Source organism: Cyprinus carpio, chromosome A13 (genome assembly GCF_018340385.1).
Source record: "Cyprinus carpio isolate SPL01 chromosome A13, ASM1834038v1, whole genome shotgun sequence".
Classification (NCBI taxonomy): Eukaryota; Metazoa; Chordata; class Actinopteri; order Cypriniformes; family Cyprinidae; genus Cyprinus; species Cyprinus carpio.
This window is the reverse complement of record NC_056584.1, coordinates 7,957,589-7,980,895: the sequence shown is the minus strand read 5'-3', so window position 1 is coordinate 7,980,895 and position 23,307 is coordinate 7,957,589. Positions and strand designations below refer to the sequence as shown.

The following is a 23,307-nucleotide window of genomic DNA, read 5'->3' as shown; positions in this document are numbered from 1 at the left end:
GAGTCACTGTTCCTGATGGGTGTACTGTATTTTCCCCCTGACGCAGGAGAGCTTGTTTTACAGCAGATGTAATCAGCACAGACTGTCCTCTTCCTTGTTAGGGAAGAATGGCCAAATGCCGCCAAAGTGTGAAACCAGCACCCTGTTCAAGATACAAGCCACCTCTCATTTTTATACTATGACGGCAGTTGTCAAGCAGCTGTATGGTTTGCACAACTGAAAGATGGTTTTACAAATGTTAAAGGTGCCCAAACCCATAAAGTATTATAGCACTGTTCCAGAATCAATGGAGGTCTGGGAAGTAGAGATTTTGTCCATTTGATTTTTGCACAATGAACATTGAATCTGGGAATAAAGATTTATTTTAAACCTGGAAATAAACATAGTTTCAAGGTTTAGAAAAATGTTAAACAAAAGCAAAGTTATGACAACATTTTGTGTATCAAATAGGATACAGTAGGCTTTGTAGGGTTAATATAATTGTGATTGTATTTTCTTTTACCTTTACCTTCATCTGGAAGGTTAGAGTTTGAGACATCCACAAACCAAAGAAGACTTAAGATTCTACACTATTACACTTAGTATTTTTGGTCACTAGTCAAATGAGTAAATGTGTGACGCTGAAAGAAATGACAAAAGTAAAAAAAAAAAAAAAAAAAAAAAGTGACTACATAAAAATAAATAAATACATAAATTAGACAATAAAATAGCTGTACTTGCAGTTTTAACGGAAGTTAATAATATAGATTTCCATTGGAATGCAATAGACGCAGACACAGCGATGAAAAAAATGAATCCCAGACACCGGGAGAGCTGCTGTCACCCCAGATGCACCATTGTTCCTAATCTGCCATGATGCCAGCATCTTGTCAGGAAGCTCAGGAAGGGTTGCTATGGCAACCCTCATTGTAGATCTCTAAACCTGGTCTCTCTTTAGATCTAGGATAAGGCATAGTAATCACACGCATACATTTCCTAGAGTACAAATGAAGTCATGCTCTCACTAGCAGCATACAGTACTAGTAGCAACGCACCTGCTGTAAATATTACATTTTTTTTTAAAGCAATTCAGTGTGCTTATTATTTTTTTTTTATGTTATTGGCTTAATATTCTTTCAGGTTAGGCAAATACTATATGAATTGAAAGAAAACAATGCTACATGCAATTGGGCTGTTTTTTGAGTAACACAGAATGTAGTCTTTTCACCCCGTTTCTCTCACATTTATTTTTCTTCTCTCACACACGCGCAGAGCTGTGCTAATCCCAGGTGAGCACTCCTGATGAGCGTGACATATTAATGCACTCGTATGAGTGTGTGATTAAATGACCTTTAGGTATGTATGTGAGAGGCTGTGTGCTGACTGATGGGTTATGCTCATTCAGACTGCACTAATCTGCCATGAAGAGTGACATTATCATTACTCCCAATTAGCATTCCGTAGACATACAGTACAGTCACACGCTATAGGTCTTGTAACAGCTCTAATTGATTCACAACTTGTTGTGATACAGGGCTCTTAACTTTGGATGCTGGTTATAGACTGTAGTTGATCACCGACACTTCAGATGTTTCAGATAGGGTTTTATTGTATGGTTTGTGTGTATGAGCTGCTGAAGACCAACTTTATACTAGTAACTAGCAAAAAAAAAAAATATATATATAGTCATTATTAATAAATGTTTATATTCATTATAATAATGATGATACATATGTTATAACAAAAATTATATACATATATATAAAATATAAAAAACTAAAATCATAAATATCTAAAATTTAATATACAAACACTGAAATCATTAATATCTAAATATACCTGAACCAAAGTATGCACATATGTGCTCTACTATGATATGAAATGCATAACCGAAACTTTTATTTTAGTTTATATATGGAAAAATGTGTGTTCTCAATTTAATATACTGTATCATTATAAATAATTTTTAGTTTTGTTTTAATTAATACAATATTTTATTAATGTGTTTTGGAGAAAACTTGTAAAACAACAAAATTGTAATAATAAGAGTAGTAACTTATAATATCTCCTATTACGTTGAAATTTTATTAGTTTGCTTTTATACTATTTTCCTGTCTCCTTTAAAAATTCAGTAATTGTTTGGTCAAATGTGTATTTTCAAGACAAAATGCAAAAGTCTAGTTTATGTCCAAACCCTTAAACTTTTGGTTTCTCTGATAAGATCAGGATGTCTTCTGTAAGATGCATGCATAGTCTTGACAAACCCAAATGTCCTGTACAGTGGACAGAAGTGAGTTGCTTGCCTCCTGAGGTTACTGAAGTGTCTTTGGAGATTGACTGTTCAACTCACTGTCATGACAGTACAGAGACAGAATACTGCCATCTATTGGCCAGACACATGAATGCAGTGCTCTTTAGTACATTTTGTGTTGGTCCCCATAGAGAATTCAGTCATTCACCTGTCCTACATTAGCACATTGAAGTTGTGACCAGCTCTCCTTCATGTTGCAATTTTGGATGCCACATGATCAAACCGAACACTTATTTTGAAGTGGCACTGAAGCAAAAGAGTATTTTAGATTTTAGCTCACCAGGAGTCACAACATCTGATTTTTTTATCAGTCAAACACACCAAGCCTGTCCTGCTGTTGATCTGTCTTAATGGTGTACAGTGAGACCTGAGCCCTTATGGCACACTGGGGGGTCTCACTGTCACCAAATACACACACACCCCCCTGTGAATTTGTTTGGTGAGGGCTAATTCCCCTCAATCTCAGGCCTGAGGTCGGTGGGCTCGGGGGGACAGCCGTATTGACAGATATCCAGATCCCACTTTTCCCACTGTCCCTTTCCCACTTTTCTTTTTCCCAGGCCGGTACTCAAACCAAAGGCTCACTTTCACAGCCACTTATACCTCTAAAAACTACAACAGCCACACACACACACACACACACACACACACCCTGATATATTTGGAGTGTTTGGTAAAGTGCTTTTGAGATCCTACCTAGTATTGAGTTAGAAAGGTGGGACATGTTTTAAAAAAAAAGAAATTTGTGACATGATACACCCTGGAACAGATTTCATGCAGATCAAAACTGGAAATGTTTTTAATTTTTTTTTGCCAGATTGGCACCCATGCATGCAATGAGCCATTCTTTCACTTAAGGGACACTCTGGTGTCTGAATGTACTTTTACTTAACCTTTTAGTACACAACAGCTGTTTGAACCTCTTTGATACTCTCATACACATGCACAAAGACCCTCCAGCCCCACCCAGACTTCAGTTATTTCAACAATGACTCTGCCGCTTGGCTGTGTAGACCGTGCCAAGTGAGGATTAGTATTTTAGATGACTTCTGATGATGTGCTGAATAGACTTTGGCTCTTGTTTCCGTGGAGATGGGCTGTTTGGAAGGGGGTCCCGTGTTTATTGTGAGCCCGCCTCTTCACTGCTGTTCAGTTCACTCATAGATTTTCACTCAAAATTTAGTTGTTCAGTCACTGTGCCAAATCAGCAAGTTATTTAACTCTATAAACAGTAATCTGTTAAAAAAAAAAAGTATCCTGTTGTTTAAAACCATTTAAATGCTTTGATTTTACAAAACATTTGTACTGTCATATACCACATACCTAGTAATCAAGTAAGCTATAAGGTATCGTATAGTAGGCCATGTGATATTGTAAATGTGTGTAAATATTAAGCTGCATTTACTTGATCAAAAATACAGTAAAAACAGTAGTTTTGTGAAATATTGTTACAAATTATAATAACAATCATCTATTTGAATTTATTGTAAAATGTAATTTATTCCTGTGATGGTATAAAGCTGATTTTTCAGCATCATTACTCCAGTCTTCAGAGTCACATGATCTTTCAGAAATCATTTAGATATGCTGATTTGATGTTCAAGAAGCATTTTGATGTAACCTTAATTTTGATAGCAGTTGTGCTGCTTGATATTTTTGTGGAAACAATTAAACATTTCAGGATTCTTTGATGAATAGAATAGTGGAAAAGAACAACTTTTAAATTGTTACTTTTTTTTAAATTTTATATATATATATATTTATATATATATATATTATATTTTGTAACAATGTAATTTCTTTACACTTTTTGTCAAACAATCTTTTGAACTGTTGAGTAAATATATTATATTATTAATAGTTCTCTGTGTTTGACAGTGACCAAACAGGCAGGCTCTTGTAGTAAAGGGGTTTATATATAGCGATTAAATTTAAATGCACATTGTTCTTTAATAGTTCTCTGTGTTTGACAGTGACCAAACAGGCAGGCTCTTGTAGTAAAGCTCGAAAATGTTAGCAACAGTAACAGGGGCGGGACTTAACGGAGAGTCAACACCACACAAGCTCCTCAGTGGTAGAAATGATCTTCAGGGTGTACTCACACTAGACGTTTTGAACCGTGCCCGAGCACGCTTGACCCCCAAAAGCCCGGTTCATTTGACTAGTGTGAGTTCGTTTAGCCGGCCCTGGCCCGGTTGGAAGAGGTGGGCCAGGGCACGGTTCGGTTGGGCTCGGGTGCAGTACGCATGCAGTGTGAGCGCTAACCGCGCCGGATAATCGTGCTCAGGCTTGGTTCAAGGCAACCGTGCCTAGTGTGAGTACACCCTCAGATTTCTACTGGCTTCAACCAATATATTGCCCTCTGGTTTGGCGATTTGAAGACCTTCTCCAGACCTTAAAGGATTAGTTCACTTCCAGAATAAAAATTCCTGATAATTTACTCACCCCTGTGTTATCCAGCTGCAAAGAAATTAAGGTTTTTGAGGATAACATTCCAGGATTTTTCCCCATATAATGGACTTCAATGAGGACCAACAGGCTGAAGGTTCAAATTGCAGTTTCAGTGCAGCTTCAGAGGATTCTACATGATCCCATCATTTTCTAAAAAAAAACAAAAAAAAAATGTATATACTTTTTAACCACAAAAGCTTGATTTACACCAGCCAGACTTCCCGCATTATGTAATCATGTTGGAAAGATCATTCATGATGTATATGGAAGTGCCGACCCAGTGTTTACAAAGCAAAAGTGCAAAGAAATTCAAATGCTCTTTGCAAAAAAAGGTAAAACAACGATGTCAGATGATTTTGAAGTTGCAGGAGTTTTTCACCCTACCCTACCTTTTTGAGTACACAGATGAAGAACCAATGATGCGTGACCTTTCCAACGTGATTACATAATGTGTGAATTTGTGGACCTATTTCTATATCTGTTTGTGGCAGTTTGGACCTTTAGCCTGTTGGTCCCCATTGAAGTCCATTATATGGAGAAATATCCTGGAATGTTTTCCTCAAAAACCTTCATTTCTTTGCACCTGAAGACAGAAAGACATGAACATCTTGGATGACATGGGGGTGTATAAATTTTTATTTCAGAAGTGAACTAATCCTTTAATACCTATGCAGGTTTCACTTAGAGTTCAGAGTAAAGGCTGGCCTATCTTTCTCTCTCTCTCTCTCTCTCTCTCTCTCTCTCTGTGTGTGTGTTATTTGCCTGCTAATAAGTGGAATGCACCCTTGTGTCAAGGCTTTACCTGCAGTCACAGCCCCATCCTCCTCCCGGGGCAGCCTGTGCTTATTAGTTAATGAAATGCTCTTTAAAGGCGATGGGAAAGAAAAAGCAGCCTGGCTCCAGCCTGCTATCTGGCCCTACTTGGGTTTCAAAACATCATTGCCTAGACAGCCAATTTATCAGGCCGTCCACAAAAGCGCACACATCTGGTGATTAGATGTCAGATGGTTGTTCAGCGCTCTTCACATGGAGCGTGGTCAGTTGATAGCGATGTGGGGGTTGAACCGGTGACCAGGTTAATTGTGTAAGATTAATCATGTAACCATGGTCATGTCATTATGACCCATGTACAGCTTATCTGGCTGAGAATCAGGAGCATTAATGAGAGAGTGAGGAGGAATATATCAGGATATTTTTAGTTTGTTTTAAATTTCACAGTCCCTGTCTTCCACAGATGCCAATCATGAAGGGGCAGCAGAGGGCATTGAGAATATGGCCGATGCAGTCACACACGCGAGATTCGTGGGCACCGACCCCGCTAGTGATGAGGTGGTGCTGATGAAAATCCTCCAGGTAACACACTTATCACACAGCAAATAAATATATATTTTTTTAAAAATTTAATAAATAAATAAACATGTACACTACAATTCAAATGTTTTTTTTTAAATATTGTAAATGTTATAGCAGTTATACTGCTTATTATAATAATCAAAATCAACAAAAGAGCAAAGAAATAAAAAAAATAAACAAAAAATCAAAGATATCCACTTACAAATGAGGAGAATGGAAATAATCAAAATCAACAAAAGAGCAATGATATGCAAGTGCTATATAACAAGTCTCAGTTAGCTTAATGCAGTACACGTAGCAAGTTTTTTTTATTTATTATTCATATAATAGATAAAAAGAAAACAGATAGAATAGAAAAAGAATAGAGAAGCTAGTGTTAGTTTTTTGTTTTTGTTTTTTGTCTTTATTTTTAGAAAATAAGCAGTTAGTAAATAAATAGAGTGCAAGTCTAAAAGGGGCTTTTTTATATAAAAAACAGAATTAGAATAGAGGGGTGCAGAGCCAGTGGTGGTTTTGTGGTCAAACATGAATGCCTTGAATTTTATGCAACAGCTATTGGTAGCCAGTGCAAATTGATAAACAAAGGTATGATGTGCATTCTTTTCAGCTCGTTAAAAATTAATCTTGCTGCTGCGTTCTGGATTAATTGTAAAGGTTTGATAGAACTGGCTGGAAGACCTGACAAGAGAGCATTGCAATAGTCCAGCCTGGACCGAACAAGAGCTTGAACAAGGAGTTGTGCAGCATGTTCCGAAAGAAAGGGCCTGATCATCTTGATGTTGAATAAAGCAAATCTGCAGGACAGGACAGTTTTAGCAATGTGGTCTGAGAAAGTCAGCTGATAATCAATCATAACTCCAAGGTTTTTGGCTGTTTTTGAAGGAGTTATTTTTGATGTGCCTAATTGGATGGTGAAATTGTGACGAAACGATGAGTTTGATGGAACCACAAGCACTTCTGTCTTGGCAAGGTTGAGTTGAAGGTGATGGTCCTTCATCCAGCAAGAAATGTCTGTTAGAGAGGCTGAGATGCGAGCAGCTATCGTCACATCATTAGGATGGAATGAGAGGTAGAGTTGAGTGTCATCAGCATAGCAGTGATATGAAAAGCCAAGTTTCTGAATGACAGAACCTAGTGATGCCATGTAGACAGAGAAGAGAAGTGGTCCTAGAACTGAGCCCTGAGGCACCCCAGTAGTTAGATGTTGTGACTTGGACATCTCACCTCTCCAAGATATCTTGAAGGACCTAGCAAACCACTGCAGTGTGGTTCCTGAGATGCCCGTTGACAGGAGGATCTGCTGGTTAACAGTGTCAAAAGTAGCAGACAGATCCAGCAAGATAAATATTGAAGATTTAGAACCCGCTCTTACCAGTTTTGGGGCTTCAACAACTGAGAGCAAGGCAGTCTTGGTTGAATGTCCACTTCTGAAACCAGACTGGATGCTGTTGAGGAGGTTCTGTGTGAGAAAGGCAGAGACTTGGATAAACACAGCTAGTTCAAGTGTTTTTGCAATAAATGGAAGAAGTGAAACCGGTGTGTAGTTCTCTAAAAGTGATGAGTTAAGGGTGGGTTTCTTAAGTAGTGAGGGATATACGAGCCTGTCTAAATGCTGAGGGAAAAACACCAGTGTGATGGGATGTGTTAATGATGTGAGTGAGTGCAGGTACAACTGCAGGTGAAATGGCTTGAAGGAGATGAGATGGAATAGGATCAAGAGGACAAGTAGTAGAATGATTAGAAAGGATTCAGAGAGTGAGGAGAAGGATGTGAACGAGTGTATGTTTACTGGTAAGATGTGCTTGACAGATTGACAGATTTTAAAATTTTATATTTTAAAATATTTTATTATTTTAATAAAATAAAAAGTACAGCATTTATTTGAAAAAATATGTATTTTGTAACATTTTAAATGTCTTATATTGTCACTATTAAACAATTGAATGCATCCTTGTTGAATAAGTCTTAATTTCTTAAAAAAAAAAAAAATAATTAAATCTTACTGACCCAAGACTTTTAAGCATTAGTATATATATAGCAAATAATATTTGTACTTATAAAATATTACACTGTATTAAAACTCAATCAGGGGAAGCAGAAAATCAATCTGAAAAAACAGTATTACATACTAGTCTGAAATGAACCCAGATAGGTGGCTTCAGTACAAGATTTTTTTTTCATCTTTATCATTACTGTTATTATTTCCAGGTTTTAAGGAGTTTGCTGCTGACCCCAGTTGGAGCCCATCTGACCAATGAGTCTGTTTGTGAGATCATGCAGTCCTGTTTCCGTATATGCTTTGAAATGAGATTAAGTGGTAAGTGAAATTAAGTGGAAAAAAATAGTATTTTTTTGAATTTCTTTGTGCTTTTCACTTTTCTGCATCATCTCAGCTGGTAGAGCATGGCTTTTGCAATGCCAAGATCATGTGTTTGATTTCCATGGGAAAATATATATTTTAAGCGGACTGCAAATCGCAATGTATAAAATCTAAATGTTGTTGCACATTCTTGAACCTTTCAATATGTGAATCTGCCTCCTGTGCTTTCAGAACTGTGATAAAGCCCTGCTCTAATCCTGACCAAACAGAGTCTAGTCTCTGAGCCCCTTAGGTGCTGCTCTTGTCCTCTGGACTAACATTTCCTTTTCTTTCTTTCTGGTTTTGCTCTTTTCTCATCACAGAGCTGCTGAGAAAGTCAGCTGAGCACACGCTGGTGGACATGGTGCAGCTGCTGTTCTCCAGGTAACTAGAGAGAGAATGGAAGAGGGGATGTAGAGATGGGGATTAGGAACAGAGATGTGTTCTTGCTGTTCACATAATCAAATCGAACCTGAGACCAAACACAACAGGAACTGGGTCTGTCTCCATAACGGGCTCCGATTTCACTCTCAGGCCTCTCTCAATTACCTCCGGAGGTTTCCAACTTCCCCCTCACACGTATACAAGGACAGGTGAAAGTATCAGCCTCTGATAATGTGAAGTATGGCTAATTACTAGGCCCACACAGAATCTGCTGCTGCAGTTCCCTCTCTCTGGACAGCAGTGTATGAGGAAAACATAAAATTTACAGACTTTTTTTTTTTTCACATTTTTGGCATCAGCAAGATTTTTAGATGTTTTTGGATGAAATCTCTTATGCTCACTAAAACTGCATTTATTTGATCAAAAATACAAAAAAAAAATCTGAAATATTATAAAAAGTAATTACGATGTAAAACAACTAGTTTCTATTGGAATATGTTTTAAAATGTAATTAATTCCTTTGATGGTAAAGCTGAATTTTCAGCAACATTACTCCAGTCTTCAGTGTCACATGATCCTTCAGAAATCATACCAATATACTGATTTGCTGCTCAAGAAACATTTCAATATTAAAAACAGTTGCGCAGCTTCGTATTTTTGTGGACACAAAAAGAACAAAAGAACAGCATTTATAAAAATGTTTTTTTTAAACAATGTAAAAGTTTTTACTGTCACTTTCAATCAATTGAATACATTAAAATAAAAAAATATATAATTTTAAACTTATTTTAATCAATTTAATAAATTAATAAAAGCATTTCTTAAAAAAAAGCAAGCTTACTGCCCCCAAATGTTGAATGGAATTGCATTTATTTATTTATTTATTTATTTTGCACTCCTATTTGTAAGCAACAAATAAGAGTGTAGTAAACAAATTCTACTAAATTTCACAGGCGTTCCTTTAAAATCAGTGTGGAAAATGTCAAAAAAAGTTAACCATCTAGGCTTACTTTAGAACCTTAAATTATTCATTATATCATTTGTCTGTGTTAGAATATTAAGAATATTAAATTCCAAGGTGATTGTTTCATTACACAAGTTCTCTGAAATTTCCAACAGGTTCTTGGCCATAAATGTCTAGTTACAAGTATTAAGTGCAGATATAGTTCACTGTCGTCATTATGGACTTATAATTATGGACTTAAATAGCACATACATCATAATCATATCTAGAAATATGTAGTTTTAAATTTTAGTTCTGACTAGTTCATATCTAACATGCAGTTCTATGATTGTGGTGTAATTGTGAGCAGAAGCCCTTAGTCTTCTCATGCAGGTCATAGTGTACTGCTGCTCTAATGCAATAACATGATTATGGGGTGGCATTTATCAGAGGTGCGTATCCACTCGCATTAGACTTCCAGTCACATCCCGCACAGACGAGAGGATGAGACCGCGGAGCACATCTCACTCTACCCATCTGCATATAGATTAGGGACACACACACACACACATATATGTGTGCGCAACAAAGACATAATGACAAAATTTGGTTTCTTATAAAAAGCTAATTCAAAAAGGATCAGATAATATTTTTTGCCTTAAAGAGAAGCATCTGAATAATATCACAGTGTTTTGACCCGTTTTCAAACCATGTAAACATCCTCTGTTTGTTTTTATAATTTCATGCACGGTAAACGTCCTTCAGATGAGGAGCATTCATTAATAATTTTTAATTATAACTGATAACACCTTTTAATCTCAGGAATGCACGCACACACTCAAAAACTCACAACCTGAGTTTGCCGGTCCTATTGTGCACGTTCTTATTGCCCAGACCCACTTGTCCACATCGCCTTCACAATGAGGGTGTGAAAGGCCTTAATAATGAGTGTGTGTATTTCTGTGTGCCTAAGGGTAATAAGCAGTGAATGTAGTGTGTGTGTGTGTGTGGTCGGGAGAGCCAGAGTAATGAACAGCGGATCTTATTGAGTGCTCAGAAGGAGGCTTATGCAGCCTGCTGAAAGCATTAGGGATGTTAATCTGTTGGACTCACAGATCATCCTATAATCAAGCCGGCAAGACAACAGTCCATTAACAGAGCAGAGTTAACATCAGGAGCCGTCTCTCCCAACCTGCCTGCGCTGACATCTCACTGAAGGAAAAGCTGCAGTGTCCACACAACACGCACACATGCAGACAAAGCGTTCGAGGCTGAGATCATCATTTATCTAATTCAGCTAATGAACCAGCCTTGGGTTCAAAAGTCACGCCCTGAGAACAGAAATGCTGACTCTTCAGATATATTGTCTCTCCTCCATTTTGGTTTTAGAGAGGATTCTCGGAATGATAATTCTAAATGAGTTAATTAATCTGCAGTTTGGGGAACTAGACGTGACTCGAATCTTACTCAAAACATTTAGAATATTTCATTTTAGACTTTTTAATACCAAAGCCCCCCCCCCCCCCCCCCAACATGACACAACCCTTGCGAGGAAGCCCTTTTCTAAAATATATGACACATATATGTCCGCTTTATAATTACATGGATAAAGACCTATTTGTACTGCGTGAGAAAGGTATTAAGCCTCATTATAGGGTAATCATTCCAAAATTAAATAATTGGCTTTTATATTGCACTTAATTTTTGCATTAAACTGAAAAAAAAAAAAAAATTATACACAATAAGAGTAATGTGAGATGCATGTAAAAATAAAAATAAAGGCTGTAAATAAAATAATTATTTGTTATATTTGTGAATAATGAAAAATTATCTAGACTTTAGAAAGAAAAATAGAAAATGTTAAAAATATTGTTACATGTATTTATTATTTTGTCAGTTTTTTTTATTTAAACTCATAATTGTTTAAAACTTTGACAGCTATAAATATATTTTCTGAAAATGTAAAAAAATCCACAAACTCCTATGATCCTCCTTGCCCCCTAAAGTCGTCACATTTATTTATTTGTTATTTACATTTATTTATACAGATTGTTTCAATGCAGCTTCATAGTATTAAACATAAGAAAATTAACAGTTAATGTGAAGTTTTGAATCCCTTATTAAACAATAGTTCAATAAATTTGAAAATCATTATAATGTACATTAAATTATAAAGAAGTTTTGAATCCGGTATGAAACAAGTGTGTCTGGAGTTTGAAAATCCCTGATTTGTACATTAGAGAATCATTTTAATGGAATTTTTTTTAAGAAAGCCATTGACCTTTAAAGCTGAACTGTTATTTCTGCAGAGCTTGTCACGCCAAACGGAACTATGTAGAAATAACTTTGTCTTTGGTCAGACAAACACTGTTTCATCCCAAACTCATGCTATTGGTTCAGTGTTGTCATGTCACACCCAGCTTGGGCCACTTACACTGATTATGGTTCTGTTTTTGTGCTAGTAGTAGTTAAAAAATGTCACACTTCACCTCTATAACACTATAAAAAGTGTCGCCATAAATGCATGCGATAACTCTTTGTAATATTATTAAATTTGTTTTTCAGATTGCCACAGTTCAAAGAGGAGGCCAAGAGTTATGTGGGCACTAACATGAAGAAGGTAAATATAAAATCCTCCCCAGAACTTCATTCTCCCTCCAGACCCTTTACACCTGTTTCCCATCTGCCTTCCTCATTTCTCATTTATTTCATGAGCTTTGTTAGGTAGAGGTCTCTATACCCATAAGTGAGGTCAGTTGCTGTTGCATAATTATTATACCTGTGTGTGTGTGTGTGTCATCCATCAGGTCAGGAGATGGAAAAAAATATCTAGTGAGAGTTAACTTTGTTTTTCAGCCAAAGTTGGTTCTGTATTCGAAAGACGTTTGCTCCTTTTCATCTCAATTATTTAGGGATCAAAGATTCTCTCTTCTCCTGTCTTTTCTTACCTGATTGTTGATGTTGAGTTCATTCTTTGCCCATTTGCCTGTTCCAACTCGCAGATCCCAAGCTGTATTCTGGACGCACAGGATTTTATTTATGCAGATCAGCCTAGAAACACCAATCAGACGGGCTTAGAGAGGGTATAGCACATTTACATGCATTAAAACAGCAGTTTTTATTGGGTTGCAGCTATTGCATTTAAATACACCGGGACGCATGGCTTTAAGTTTGAACGCATGGTGGGAAGATTCACAAAAGAATTAAAAGCAAGCATTTGTCATAGCAACAAAAATTAGTTCTCATCATCTTTCTAAAGGGATATTGAAGGTCCAATACTATTTAAACTATTTTGACAACATCTGTAGCATGCAATTTCATCTTGCTCAAAATGCATCTCTTCAATTTTCCAGACAAAATTTTTTATCTCTAATGAGCTTGAAAATTAAATGTATCTTTACTATTCACAGACAATGAGTAGAAACAGTTTTGTGCTTTTGAAATGGGTTCGCCAAAGAAAAAACAAACAAGGAAGCAATCAAAATAAACTTGAAATCGCAATATGGCTTGCTGTGGTTATTAAATGAAAATTATTTGAATGCAATTAGTCTTCATACGCTGTTTTTCAATAATAAAAATAAAACATTTACGAAGACAGTGTATTATGAATATGGAAATATTGGGTTTGCAAATAATACTTAATATGAGTATAAAGTGAATTTAGAGTCGCGTCTCATTCTTAAGAAAGAATATTAGATGAACAGTCATGGGTAAACAATGTAACAAACATGAAGGTTAGGTCCAGCTTTATACTTTATGCAAATACACTGAGTTGATTTATTTTCATATTTTCATTTTGCTTCCATAGTTTCATTTGAATGTTACTTTCTATATTTGACTATATATATTAATTTGAATGGGTCTTTTTTTTATTCTTTAAAGACCAGAAAAGCCTATTTGACTGCCATTTTGCATGCTTTGTGTGTTCCTGGTCTGTTTATTGCACCCATTGTCTTTATCCTTGGTTAGTCTCACCAATTAATACATGCTTGTTTGCAACGTATGCTGAGGTGCTACTCCTCCCCCGTTGCCTCTCAGAGATGCCTCGGGTTAATGTCGTTGAATGGGCGTGTTATTGAGTCCCTGATATTGAATGTGTGTGCATGGAGGTCGTCCTGGTATGCGTGTCGATTTCTCCCATGTACATCCCATGCATGAAGGTATACAGTATGTGCTCCCATGTCATGCGTCTCGCTCTGAGCTCTGACATGCCCATCACTAATCCTGGGGCCTGACCCTTCTCTCCTGAGGCTTACAATATGTTATGGAAAAACAAACGAGTGCAGGTAAGGAGGAAGAGATCGTCCCTGATCAGACTCACACTAACCTTGTTCAACCCCCAACATATGACAGTGTTTTGACAGTATAACAGGTCCAGGTTGAAGGTCTTTGTTCTATTTTTGGTTTCATGTTGATGTTAGAATTCACTGAATACATTTTTTTTTTCTTCTTTGAAAGCTAGTGAAACAAGCTGAGACGAGCATTAGATGGTTATTCTGTGATGCTGTTTCAGTTATGTATTTTAATATATTTAATGACATTCTTCTGCTAATACATACAAAGAAAAAAAAAACAGACTAAAATACAAGTGGCAGATTCCTGCACCACTATAGAGTGCAATGGAAGAAATAAGGAAGATGTTTTTAACAATAAGTTATAAACTTTTAAAGACAGAACTAATGTGAACTGTGAGGTTGTTAATTGAAGGTTTATGCTTTTGTTGTGGAATTACATTACCTATGATTCTGTAAGAAATCATCAATCAGATGATTTTTAATTAGTTTGATGCTTCATGGTTCATGATGATAATCATGATTTATTTTGGTCAAAAATGTTAATCATTCTCATTTGAATTCTCATTATAGTTTTGTACTTTCACATAAGTATAAATCAAGAGAATTAATTTAACTTTCTGTAGTTTGCCGATTTCTTTTATTTATATACATTGACACTATATGACTGTATGACCTTCAGGAAGGTTTTCTGAAAAGCAGGTACATTCCTTTTGTTAATTACAATAATTCCAAATTGTTAATTTTTTTTCCCTTTTAAAACAACACATTTTATGTTGTGGCACAGATATTGCATAAAGTGCATTTATTCAGCACCCAGTGTGGAGAGAGCATGTGCGCATGGTTGCCAGCTTGGAAAGATTAAGCAAAACACTGGGCAGAAAATATATCCATTTAAGAGAGAAGCTCTGATTAGGGGATTTAAACTCCTGACATCTGGCAACCACAAGCATAGGCTTGTTACTAATTCAGGAGAAGGGAAATGTAAAAAAAAAAAAAAAAAGGATAAATAACCAGTGGGCAAATATTACAGATGATTATATTAAATTATTTGAGAAGAGCAGAAATTGTTTACGAATAAAATACAATTAATCGTGCGGCCCTGCTTCATAGGACTGTAGTTCTTTTTCTTGTCTAATTGTCAAATATTTGTTTGCTTCATCTCAAAAGTTTGTAATGTAGATGGTTGGTTTGGTTTATGGCATAAATCACTTTAAAGAAGACTTTTTAAATTGCCTATGTGAGAATGAATGGTTAGCTGAGTTGTGAGCTTGTTATCTGAATTGAATGTGAAATACAGTTAAAACACAATGCTTACAAACTCTCTTTTCAACAGCCGGTATAACCACAAATGTGCTAATTTGATACTGTGGAAACCTTTGTCTTTGCTCAGTTAAAAATGTTGCTACTTGACTTCTGAAAATATGGGTAACTATATTCTTTAACAACATTTTTCCTTTAAAAACTGCCAAAAAAACCCATCTTTCTCCAGAATTACATTATTTTCTTCTGCTGTTATGTTTGTGAGGGTGCACTACTGTCATAGATGCTTGTTCAAAAATAATAAAAGAAATGTTAATCTGATTAAGAATAATTACATTTTCTTTTGCTTCTCATCCCTACACAGATAATATCATTCTGTAAATCACATTAGTTTAGCTGACTTCAAATGTTTATATACTGGGAAAAGTGAACACAATCACCTCAGCATACATATAGACCCAAGAGTTTTTGTCAAAATGACGAGACTGTGTGCGCTTATGCATCTTTTTGGGTGGAGGCGTTCTTTTTTTTATGGTAATTTGAGGTGTGATGAGATTTTGTTTTAGTCTTGCTCTCCTGCATCGTTCTTTGTGCAGTGAACTGCAGCATTTGGCTTGAGTTAACAGTCTGTGTTTGTTTTGGCTAAAGATGAGAGCCGGGGGAATGAGTGAGTCGTCCAAGTGGAAGAAACAGAAGCGTTCTCCCCGCCCCCCTCGTCACGTGGTACGCAGTCCCTCAGGACAGATGGATCCAGGCCAGTCCAGTTCCCTCACCAACAACCTTTCAGGTATACCGGCATAAGGCAATTAGATTCAATTTGTGTTTTTAATCTTAGTTAATGTTAATCTTAACATTTATTAAGTTCAAAAGTTGAATCTGTTAATATTATTTAATGGACCTGAGCTAACAATAACTAAAAATGAACAGTTGTATTTTTATTAACTAACATTAACAAAGATCAAAAAATACAGTAACAAATGTCTTGCTCATTGTTAATGTTAGTTAATGCAATAGCTACTGTTAACAAATGGGACCTTATTGTAAAGTGTTACCAAGGTCTTTTGTAACATTATTGATGTATTTACTTGCACTTTTGGTCAATTTAATGCATCCGTGCTTAATAAAAACACAAATTTCTTAAAAAAAAAAAAAAGAAGAAAAATCTTAATGATCCCAAACTTTTGTAGTAGTGTATATGTAGCAATATATAGTAAAAACAGCAGTATTTACCTACATAATTTTTACTAAACATTATTTCTTCTTTATATGAAAGATATTTCTGCTGACGTTTTTTGAGCAATGACTCAAACAAATAGTTGAATCAGAGTTGAATGAAACATTCACTTTTTAATTCGCTTTCGAACTTAAAGGGATACTCCACCCCAAAATGAAAATTTTGTCATTAATCACTTACCCCCATGTTGCTCCAAACCCGTAAAAGCTTGGTTCGTCTTCAGAACACAATTTAAGATATTTTGGATGAAAACCAGGAGGCCTGTGACTGTCCCATAGACTTTCAAATAAATAGCAGTGTCAAGGTCCAGAAAAGGTATGACGTTTGTCATCAGAATGCTCCATCTGCCATCAGACGTGCAATCTGGGTTATATGAAGCAACAGGAACACTTTTTGGTGAATGGAGCTTTTATGGGTTTGGAACGACATGGGGGTAAGTAATTGACAAAATTTTCAATTTGGGGTGGAGTGTCCCTTTAAAAATATCTCTGTCAGTACGCTCTTATTTGCAAGGCTTGAAACAAGGAATTGTGAATTCCTTCACTAAAATTTTATTTCTATTTTGCCATCATAATCATCATATGAGCAATCAGTATATCATTCGGTTTTGATGTTAAGAAGAAAAGCATGTCCTGTCACCCTGTCCTCATCCCAGTGTGTCTGTTTCAGGGGGAGTACCTTTCATTGAGCAGCACAGTGGAGGTTCCTCTACTCTTCCTGGTTTAGACAGTGCAGTTTCCTCCATCTCCAGCCCCACCACTGACAGTGGCTTAGACACCGGCTCTAAAACCACATCAAAGGAAGATCTCACAGACCTGGAGCAGAGCAGCTCAACGGCCACCACTCCCGTGACCCCCACCACAGAGCCAGGCAGACTGGAATCACAGGTATCCCTCAGACCATCAATAAACTATCCAAGTGTATGTGTTCTGAGCTTGATGGGATGGTGTACTGTGTCATCAGTCTGAGGGCAGGGGAGTGGAGCGTGCCCAGTCAGCCTCAGTGGAGTCCATTCCTGAAGTCCTGGAAGACCGAGACTTGCTGGCTGACCAGTCGGATTCGGCATCAGTTCACGACATGGACTACGTGAACCCCAGGGGAGTGCGCTTTACACAGTCCACCCAGAAAGAGGGTAAGAGAAATAGAGTGTCCAGAATTTACGTCAAAGGCTCGGACGTCAAAATGACTTCACACCAATTCGTACCATTGTGTTTCTCCAGGTGCTGCTCTAATCCCATACGGTCTCCCGTGCCTGAGAGAGCTTTTCCGGTTCCTCATCTCTCTCACCAACCCACATGACCGCCATAACTCAGATGTGATGATGCACATGGGCCTCCAGCTGTTGAACGTGGCCCTAGAAGCCGCACACATCGCTCCCTATCAGTCACTGCTCTGTCTTGTCAAAGATGAGCTCTGTAGGCACCTCACACAGGTGGAACTTTGTTCTTCTCTAATCTAACTTGTGTGTTTCTCTGATGTTTTCAGCTGTCGTAAATATTCTCTGCGTCTGTCTTTGTAGTTGTTAGGTGTGGACCGAATGAATCTGTATGCCGCCTCCATACGTGTGTGCTTTCTTCTCTTTGAAGGCATGCGAGAACATCTCAAGTTTCAGCTTGAGGTACGTGACTGAATGATGATCTTTCTGTGGTGAGATATAAGCTATCTCAGATGTAGGAAGTCACTCTTCGTATGTCTCCATAGATGTACCTGAAGAAGCTAATGGACATCATTACCTCAGAGAACCCTAAAATGGCCTATGAGATGAAGGAGATGGCCCTGGAGGCCATCGTACAGCTCTGGAGAATCCCCAGCTTTGTCACAGAGCTCTACATCAATTATGACTGTGACTTTTACTGCTCCAACCTTTTTGAGGACCTCACCAAACTGCTCTCTAAGGTGAGCCACTCCAGTTGCAGACGTCCAGCTAGCAAGGACTAATGAGAAAGAAATGGATCTGCAAAGCTTAATTAATTTACCCTTTAATAAATATTTTGCAAGCTACACAATAAAGTAAAAAAAAAAAAAAAATCAATCATTAGTTCACATAATTACGTTATAATGGACTGAAAATGTATCAACTTTGGAAATACTATTGGTTCGGTAAAGTACACTTGTAAAATACACTTGGTATCAATGTTATTTTAATATCAGTATTTGGCTGATGATTTTTAAGCACATTTTTACAACCATTAGTCCACATGCTTCAGCAAAAAGCACTATACTGTCATTTATATTTGTTTTTATTATTACCTTTATTATTTTTACAGAAGAGGTTTTACTTCTAATAGAAATACCTGAAGGTTTCTGACATTATTATGAAGTTATGTTGATTAATTGTGTGTTTGTTCTACAGAATGCCTTTCCAGTGTCTGGGCAGCTCTACACAACCCATCTCCTGTCACTCGAAGCCCTCCTGACAGTGATTGACAGCACAGAGGCTCATTGTCAGGCCAAAGTGCTCAACAGCGCTGCACAGCAGGACCAATCAGAATCTACGACAGTAGAAGGAGACAGCTCGGTCAATACAATCACTGATTCAACAACAGGTGGGCAGGGTCAAGAGTCCCAGGATGGCAGACAGAACTGCTGTGTGAAGTAAACTACAGTTAATTATAGTTTCTCATAATAGTGACCTCGTCTTCTTTTGTTCACTACATACAGAGGCTGGCAAATATGCACCCAGTTGTAATGGGCAGAACGCTGCGGTGCCAGAGACGAGGACTGCATGTCCTCCCACCAGCGGTCATCTGATGGCAGAGAAGATGAGATTAGGTAGACAGGATCAGGAGGACACAGACACGGGTACTTGTACGGGTACGGGTACGGGTACCTGTTAAATGCACAAAGACAAAATACTTACTGATTTGCAATAGACATTCAGGGATTTAGAATAATCAAATGCTGCTTTGTCTTAATCCTGCAGAGAAGAAAAGCTTGAAGAAGCCTCACCGTTTCAACAGCTGTCTTCCAGAATCTCAGGAACTTTTAGAGATCAAGAACAAGAAGAAGGTGAGCTGTTCATGTGCAGTTATTTGCTTTTCACATTCATGAATATTAAGACCTTTCAATTTGTACTAAAATTAGATTTTTTTTTTTTCCCTTTATAATTCAAAGCTTCTGATCACGGGTACAGAGCAGTTCAATCAGAAGCCCAAGAAGGGCATTCAGATCTTGCAGGAGAAAGGCCTGCTCAGCAGCCCCATGGACAATAATGAAGTAGCCCAGTGGCTGAGAGAAAACCCCCGCCTGGACAAGAAGATGATCGGAGAGTTTATCAGCGACCGCAGGAACACTGACCTGCTCGACAGTTTTGTCAAGTAAACCTCCTTTTTATTTGATGTTTTTTGGTACAAGGGTCAGAGCATTAGTTGAAAATGTTTTGGTTAAATCTTATGAAAATAGTGAAGAAATGTTAAGGTCATATGTCACACCTGAAGAAAAAAATAAAGTATATTCTATTTGAAAGCAATGAAACCCATTTAAGGATTACTTCAAGAAGAATGTATTTTGCTCCCATTTTTTTATTATAATGTGGAATAAAATGTGGAAAATGTACTCTATTTCAGTATTAACAATCAACTGCGAATATCATAAACCTTATGTTAAGGCCATATCTTTCTCTTCTTCAGCACGTTCACCTTCCAGGGCCTGCGCATAGATGAGGCGCTGCGCTTGTATCTGGAGGCATTCCGTCTTCCTGGCGAAGCGCCTGTCATTCATCGGCTCTTGGAAACCTTCACTGACAACTGGCAAGTAAGTCAGCTGCCAGACACACACACACAAGCACGGACTGGCAAGGACTGACATGAATAAATATATATACTCGAGCAGGAACACACACATATACTCTTTAAATAGATTGTAGCTTCGCTGCAGTCAGAGATGAGCATTCTTACAGTTCTTCCATTACCACACTCCAAGGCAATCCTGGCCACCAACTGGCCCCATCATCAGGTAATTAGGGACAGTGGAACAGTTCGCTTGGGATCAAGGACAGGGTCATTAGTCACGCAGGTAATCGGGGAAGAGGAAAATGTTGCACTGGGAAGTGAGAGACATCCATCTGGCCTGCAGAAAGCAGCTCAGGCGATCTGAGGACATTTCGAACATGCTCACTTACTGCATTTTAAAGGCAGCTCTCTGTGTGACCTGGAAAGTATTTGTAGAAATGTCTTTTCTTAGGCACCATTCTCAGTCGCTACGAATGAGCTCATGTGATTATGCCACATAGACATAGGGGTTGTGTCCTCGCTGAGGCAGCAATGTATCGAAACTGGAATGGATTCAGTGTCTGACATTTACACTAGGAGGAGATCCCGGAGGAATTACTGTGCCCTTTTATATTTTTCTAGTGCCGAATGATCTTCGAAATGCTCCTGTAAAGATGAGCGTACATATTAGGTGATTCGATGATGCTATTCTTGTGCTCACAGTCAATTGTATGGCCTTGTTCTTTTGTGTGCAGAAAGTGAACGGTAATCCCTTCCAGTCAAACGACGCTGGCTTCGCCCTGGCTTATGCAGTCATCATGCTAAACACTGATCAGCACAACCATAACGTTCGAAAGCAGAACATCCCCATGACGTTGGAGGTGAGCCACACATGTTCCTGTTAACGACGGGAACATCCAAAAATCATTCACATGTTCAGGGCCATACATGCAATCCCTCTCTGAGAGATTAGTTTCAGCTCTATGACTTAAAAGTAGAAGATAAGTGTATTACTTGTTATTTGTGGCCTCAATTTAGTGGAGTTTAGAGATCATGTGAAAAAAGATGTCAGCCACAGCAGAGTCACACATTTACAGATGTATTAACAACTTCACTTGCATCATAGATTTAAAATTTTTGCTTTTTGTTGTCGAATATTACACTTTACCATGTTTATCTGTCGTGCTCTACCAAAACTGAAGTCTTCTAATTCTCAGTTGTATAACAGATACAATGTAAAGAGATACAATTAGAAACTACTGCTACATCTCACAGGACCCAATAAAAAAGTCAGATTTTACATCAAAATCAAAAAGGAAATGATCAGTTATGAATTAATATTGAATAAATTAAGCTTTATGTAGTCATTAAGATTATTTTTTGCATTGAGACATTTTATGACAGTTAAGCAAATCCCATCACTGAAATACAAAAATCCTCTTGTCATTGTCATTATAAAATTTATATATATATATATATATATATATATGTGTGTGTATATGTGTGTGTGTGTGTGTGTGTGTGTGTGTGTGCAGACATGTATCTTTTATTTTAATTATCTAAATGTAAAAATATCCATATACACTACTGTTTAAATGTTTGGGGATCAGAAATGGCAGTAAAGAATTATGAAAAGAAGAATGTTATAAAAGATTTATATTTCAAATAAATGCTGTTCTTTTTAACTATCTATACATCAAAGGATCTTGAACAAAAAAAAATGGAAAAATTTCAAGAAGCACAACCGTTTTCAAATATGGATAATGACAAATGTTTCTTGAGCAGCAAATCATATTACAATTATTTCTGATAGTACAATTATTTCTGAAGGATCATGTGATACTGAAGACTGGAGTAATGATGCGGATAAATTACATTTTAAAATATATATATAAAAAACATGTTTTAAATTGTAATATTTCACAATAATAATTTTTTTCTGTATTTTAAATCAATAACACTGAAGCGCATATGAGACTTTTAAAAATGTGATAAATACTTTTTGAAAACTTGAACTAAATCTTACGGACCCCAAACTTTTGAACAGTGGTATATGTATGTGTATATATATATATATATATATATATAATGTAATATATATATATATATGTGTGTATATCTATAATATATATATATATAATATATATATATATATGTGTGTGTGTGTATATATGTGTGTGTGTATATACATAAAATACATACAATATTATAATAAATTTTATTATTAGTATTATAAAAAATATAACAAAATAATAATAAAATTATATAATAGAAAATAAAAAAAAAATAAGAAAAAAACTACATAATTAAAGTATCATGGTTCAAAAAAAAAGCTTAAAACAAATGGGAAATGAAAAAAAGGGTGGAAATATGCTTGATTTTGGCCTTCATGGTTCTAAAAATAGGCTTAAAACACAGGCAAAATAAAATCAATTAATAATAAATTAATAATTTTCATGAGATTCACTCCAGGCTGTGGCTGATGGCATCTTTTCATCGGCGCCCACTGACACCTTGAGTTTTCCATGCATTAGCACCAGATCCATTTAAACAGATGATCACACAGATCTTCCTGCTAAAAGCACTGGTGTTGTAAAGGAATACAAGGAGCAGTGGGAATGGTAATCAGCAGGTATTCAGCCTGAGGACAGAGGGGATAAGCGGCGGCGAAGTGAAAGGCGAGCAGCAGGAGACTGGGCTTTTGGCAGACGGCGTGTCCAGCTGTCTTGTCTCTGTGTCAGCTAGCGTGTGTGCGTCTGCTCCAGCTCTCCAGCCATGGAAAATGCAGTCCTGGAAAGTCCTGTGTTTACTCCTGTGTTTATTTCTCCTTCTGTTCATCCCTCTCTCGTGGGGGAGCTCAGGTTTCCCTTGCTTTACCTGCCATTAAGAAAGTATGCAGTAAAACAGTGGCATAACTCAACAACTCACCACAGGACTCCAGTCTGTTTATTTGAGCTGAGTTTGGCCTTAGACCAACCTGCTTAACACTAACACCTATTAAGTGACACCAGAAGTAATAAACCGAGAC

General features: G+C 37.0%; 1 protein-coding gene across 6 annotated transcripts in view; it reads left to right on the top strand.

Annotated features, from left to right (window-relative positions):
* Positions 1–23,307, top strand: part of LOC109074183 (Golgi-specific brefeldin A-resistance guanine nucleotide exchange factor 1-like) — a 79,588-nt gene that overhangs the window by 42,011 nt on the left and 14,270 nt on the right. For 4 of the 6 annotated variants that reach the window (XM_042768566.1, XM_042768563.1, XM_042768564.1 and 1 more), the window contains exons 5-21: positions 5,976–6,094; positions 8,303–8,411; positions 8,777–8,837; positions 12,346–12,400; positions 14,031–14,066; positions 15,978–16,122; positions 17,239–17,456; positions 17,533–17,701; positions 17,790–18,001; positions 18,089–18,187; positions 18,271–18,465; positions 18,923–19,115; positions 19,231–19,371; positions 19,493–19,578; positions 19,684–19,886; positions 20,199–20,322; positions 21,035–21,160. In XM_042768566.1, coding sequence (XP_042624500.1) covers positions 5,976–6,094; positions 8,303–8,411; positions 8,777–8,837; positions 12,346–12,400; positions 14,031–14,066; positions 15,978–16,122; positions 17,239–17,456; positions 17,533–17,701; positions 17,790–18,001; positions 18,089–18,187; positions 18,271–18,465; positions 18,923–19,115; positions 19,231–19,371; positions 19,493–19,578; positions 19,684–19,886; positions 20,199–20,322; positions 21,035–21,160 — 2,291 coding nt within the window. Of the gene's footprint in view, positions 1–5,975; positions 6,095–8,302; positions 8,412–8,776; positions 8,838–12,345; positions 12,401–12,782; positions 12,862–14,030; positions 14,067–15,975; positions 16,123–17,238; positions 17,457–17,532; positions 17,702–17,789; positions 18,002–18,088; positions 18,188–18,270; positions 18,466–18,922; positions 19,116–19,230; positions 19,372–19,492; positions 19,579–19,683; positions 19,887–20,198; positions 20,323–21,034; positions 21,161–23,307 lie in introns of all 6 variants that reach the window. The other 2 variants (XM_042768568.1, XM_042768567.1) reach the window with 2 other exon arrangements.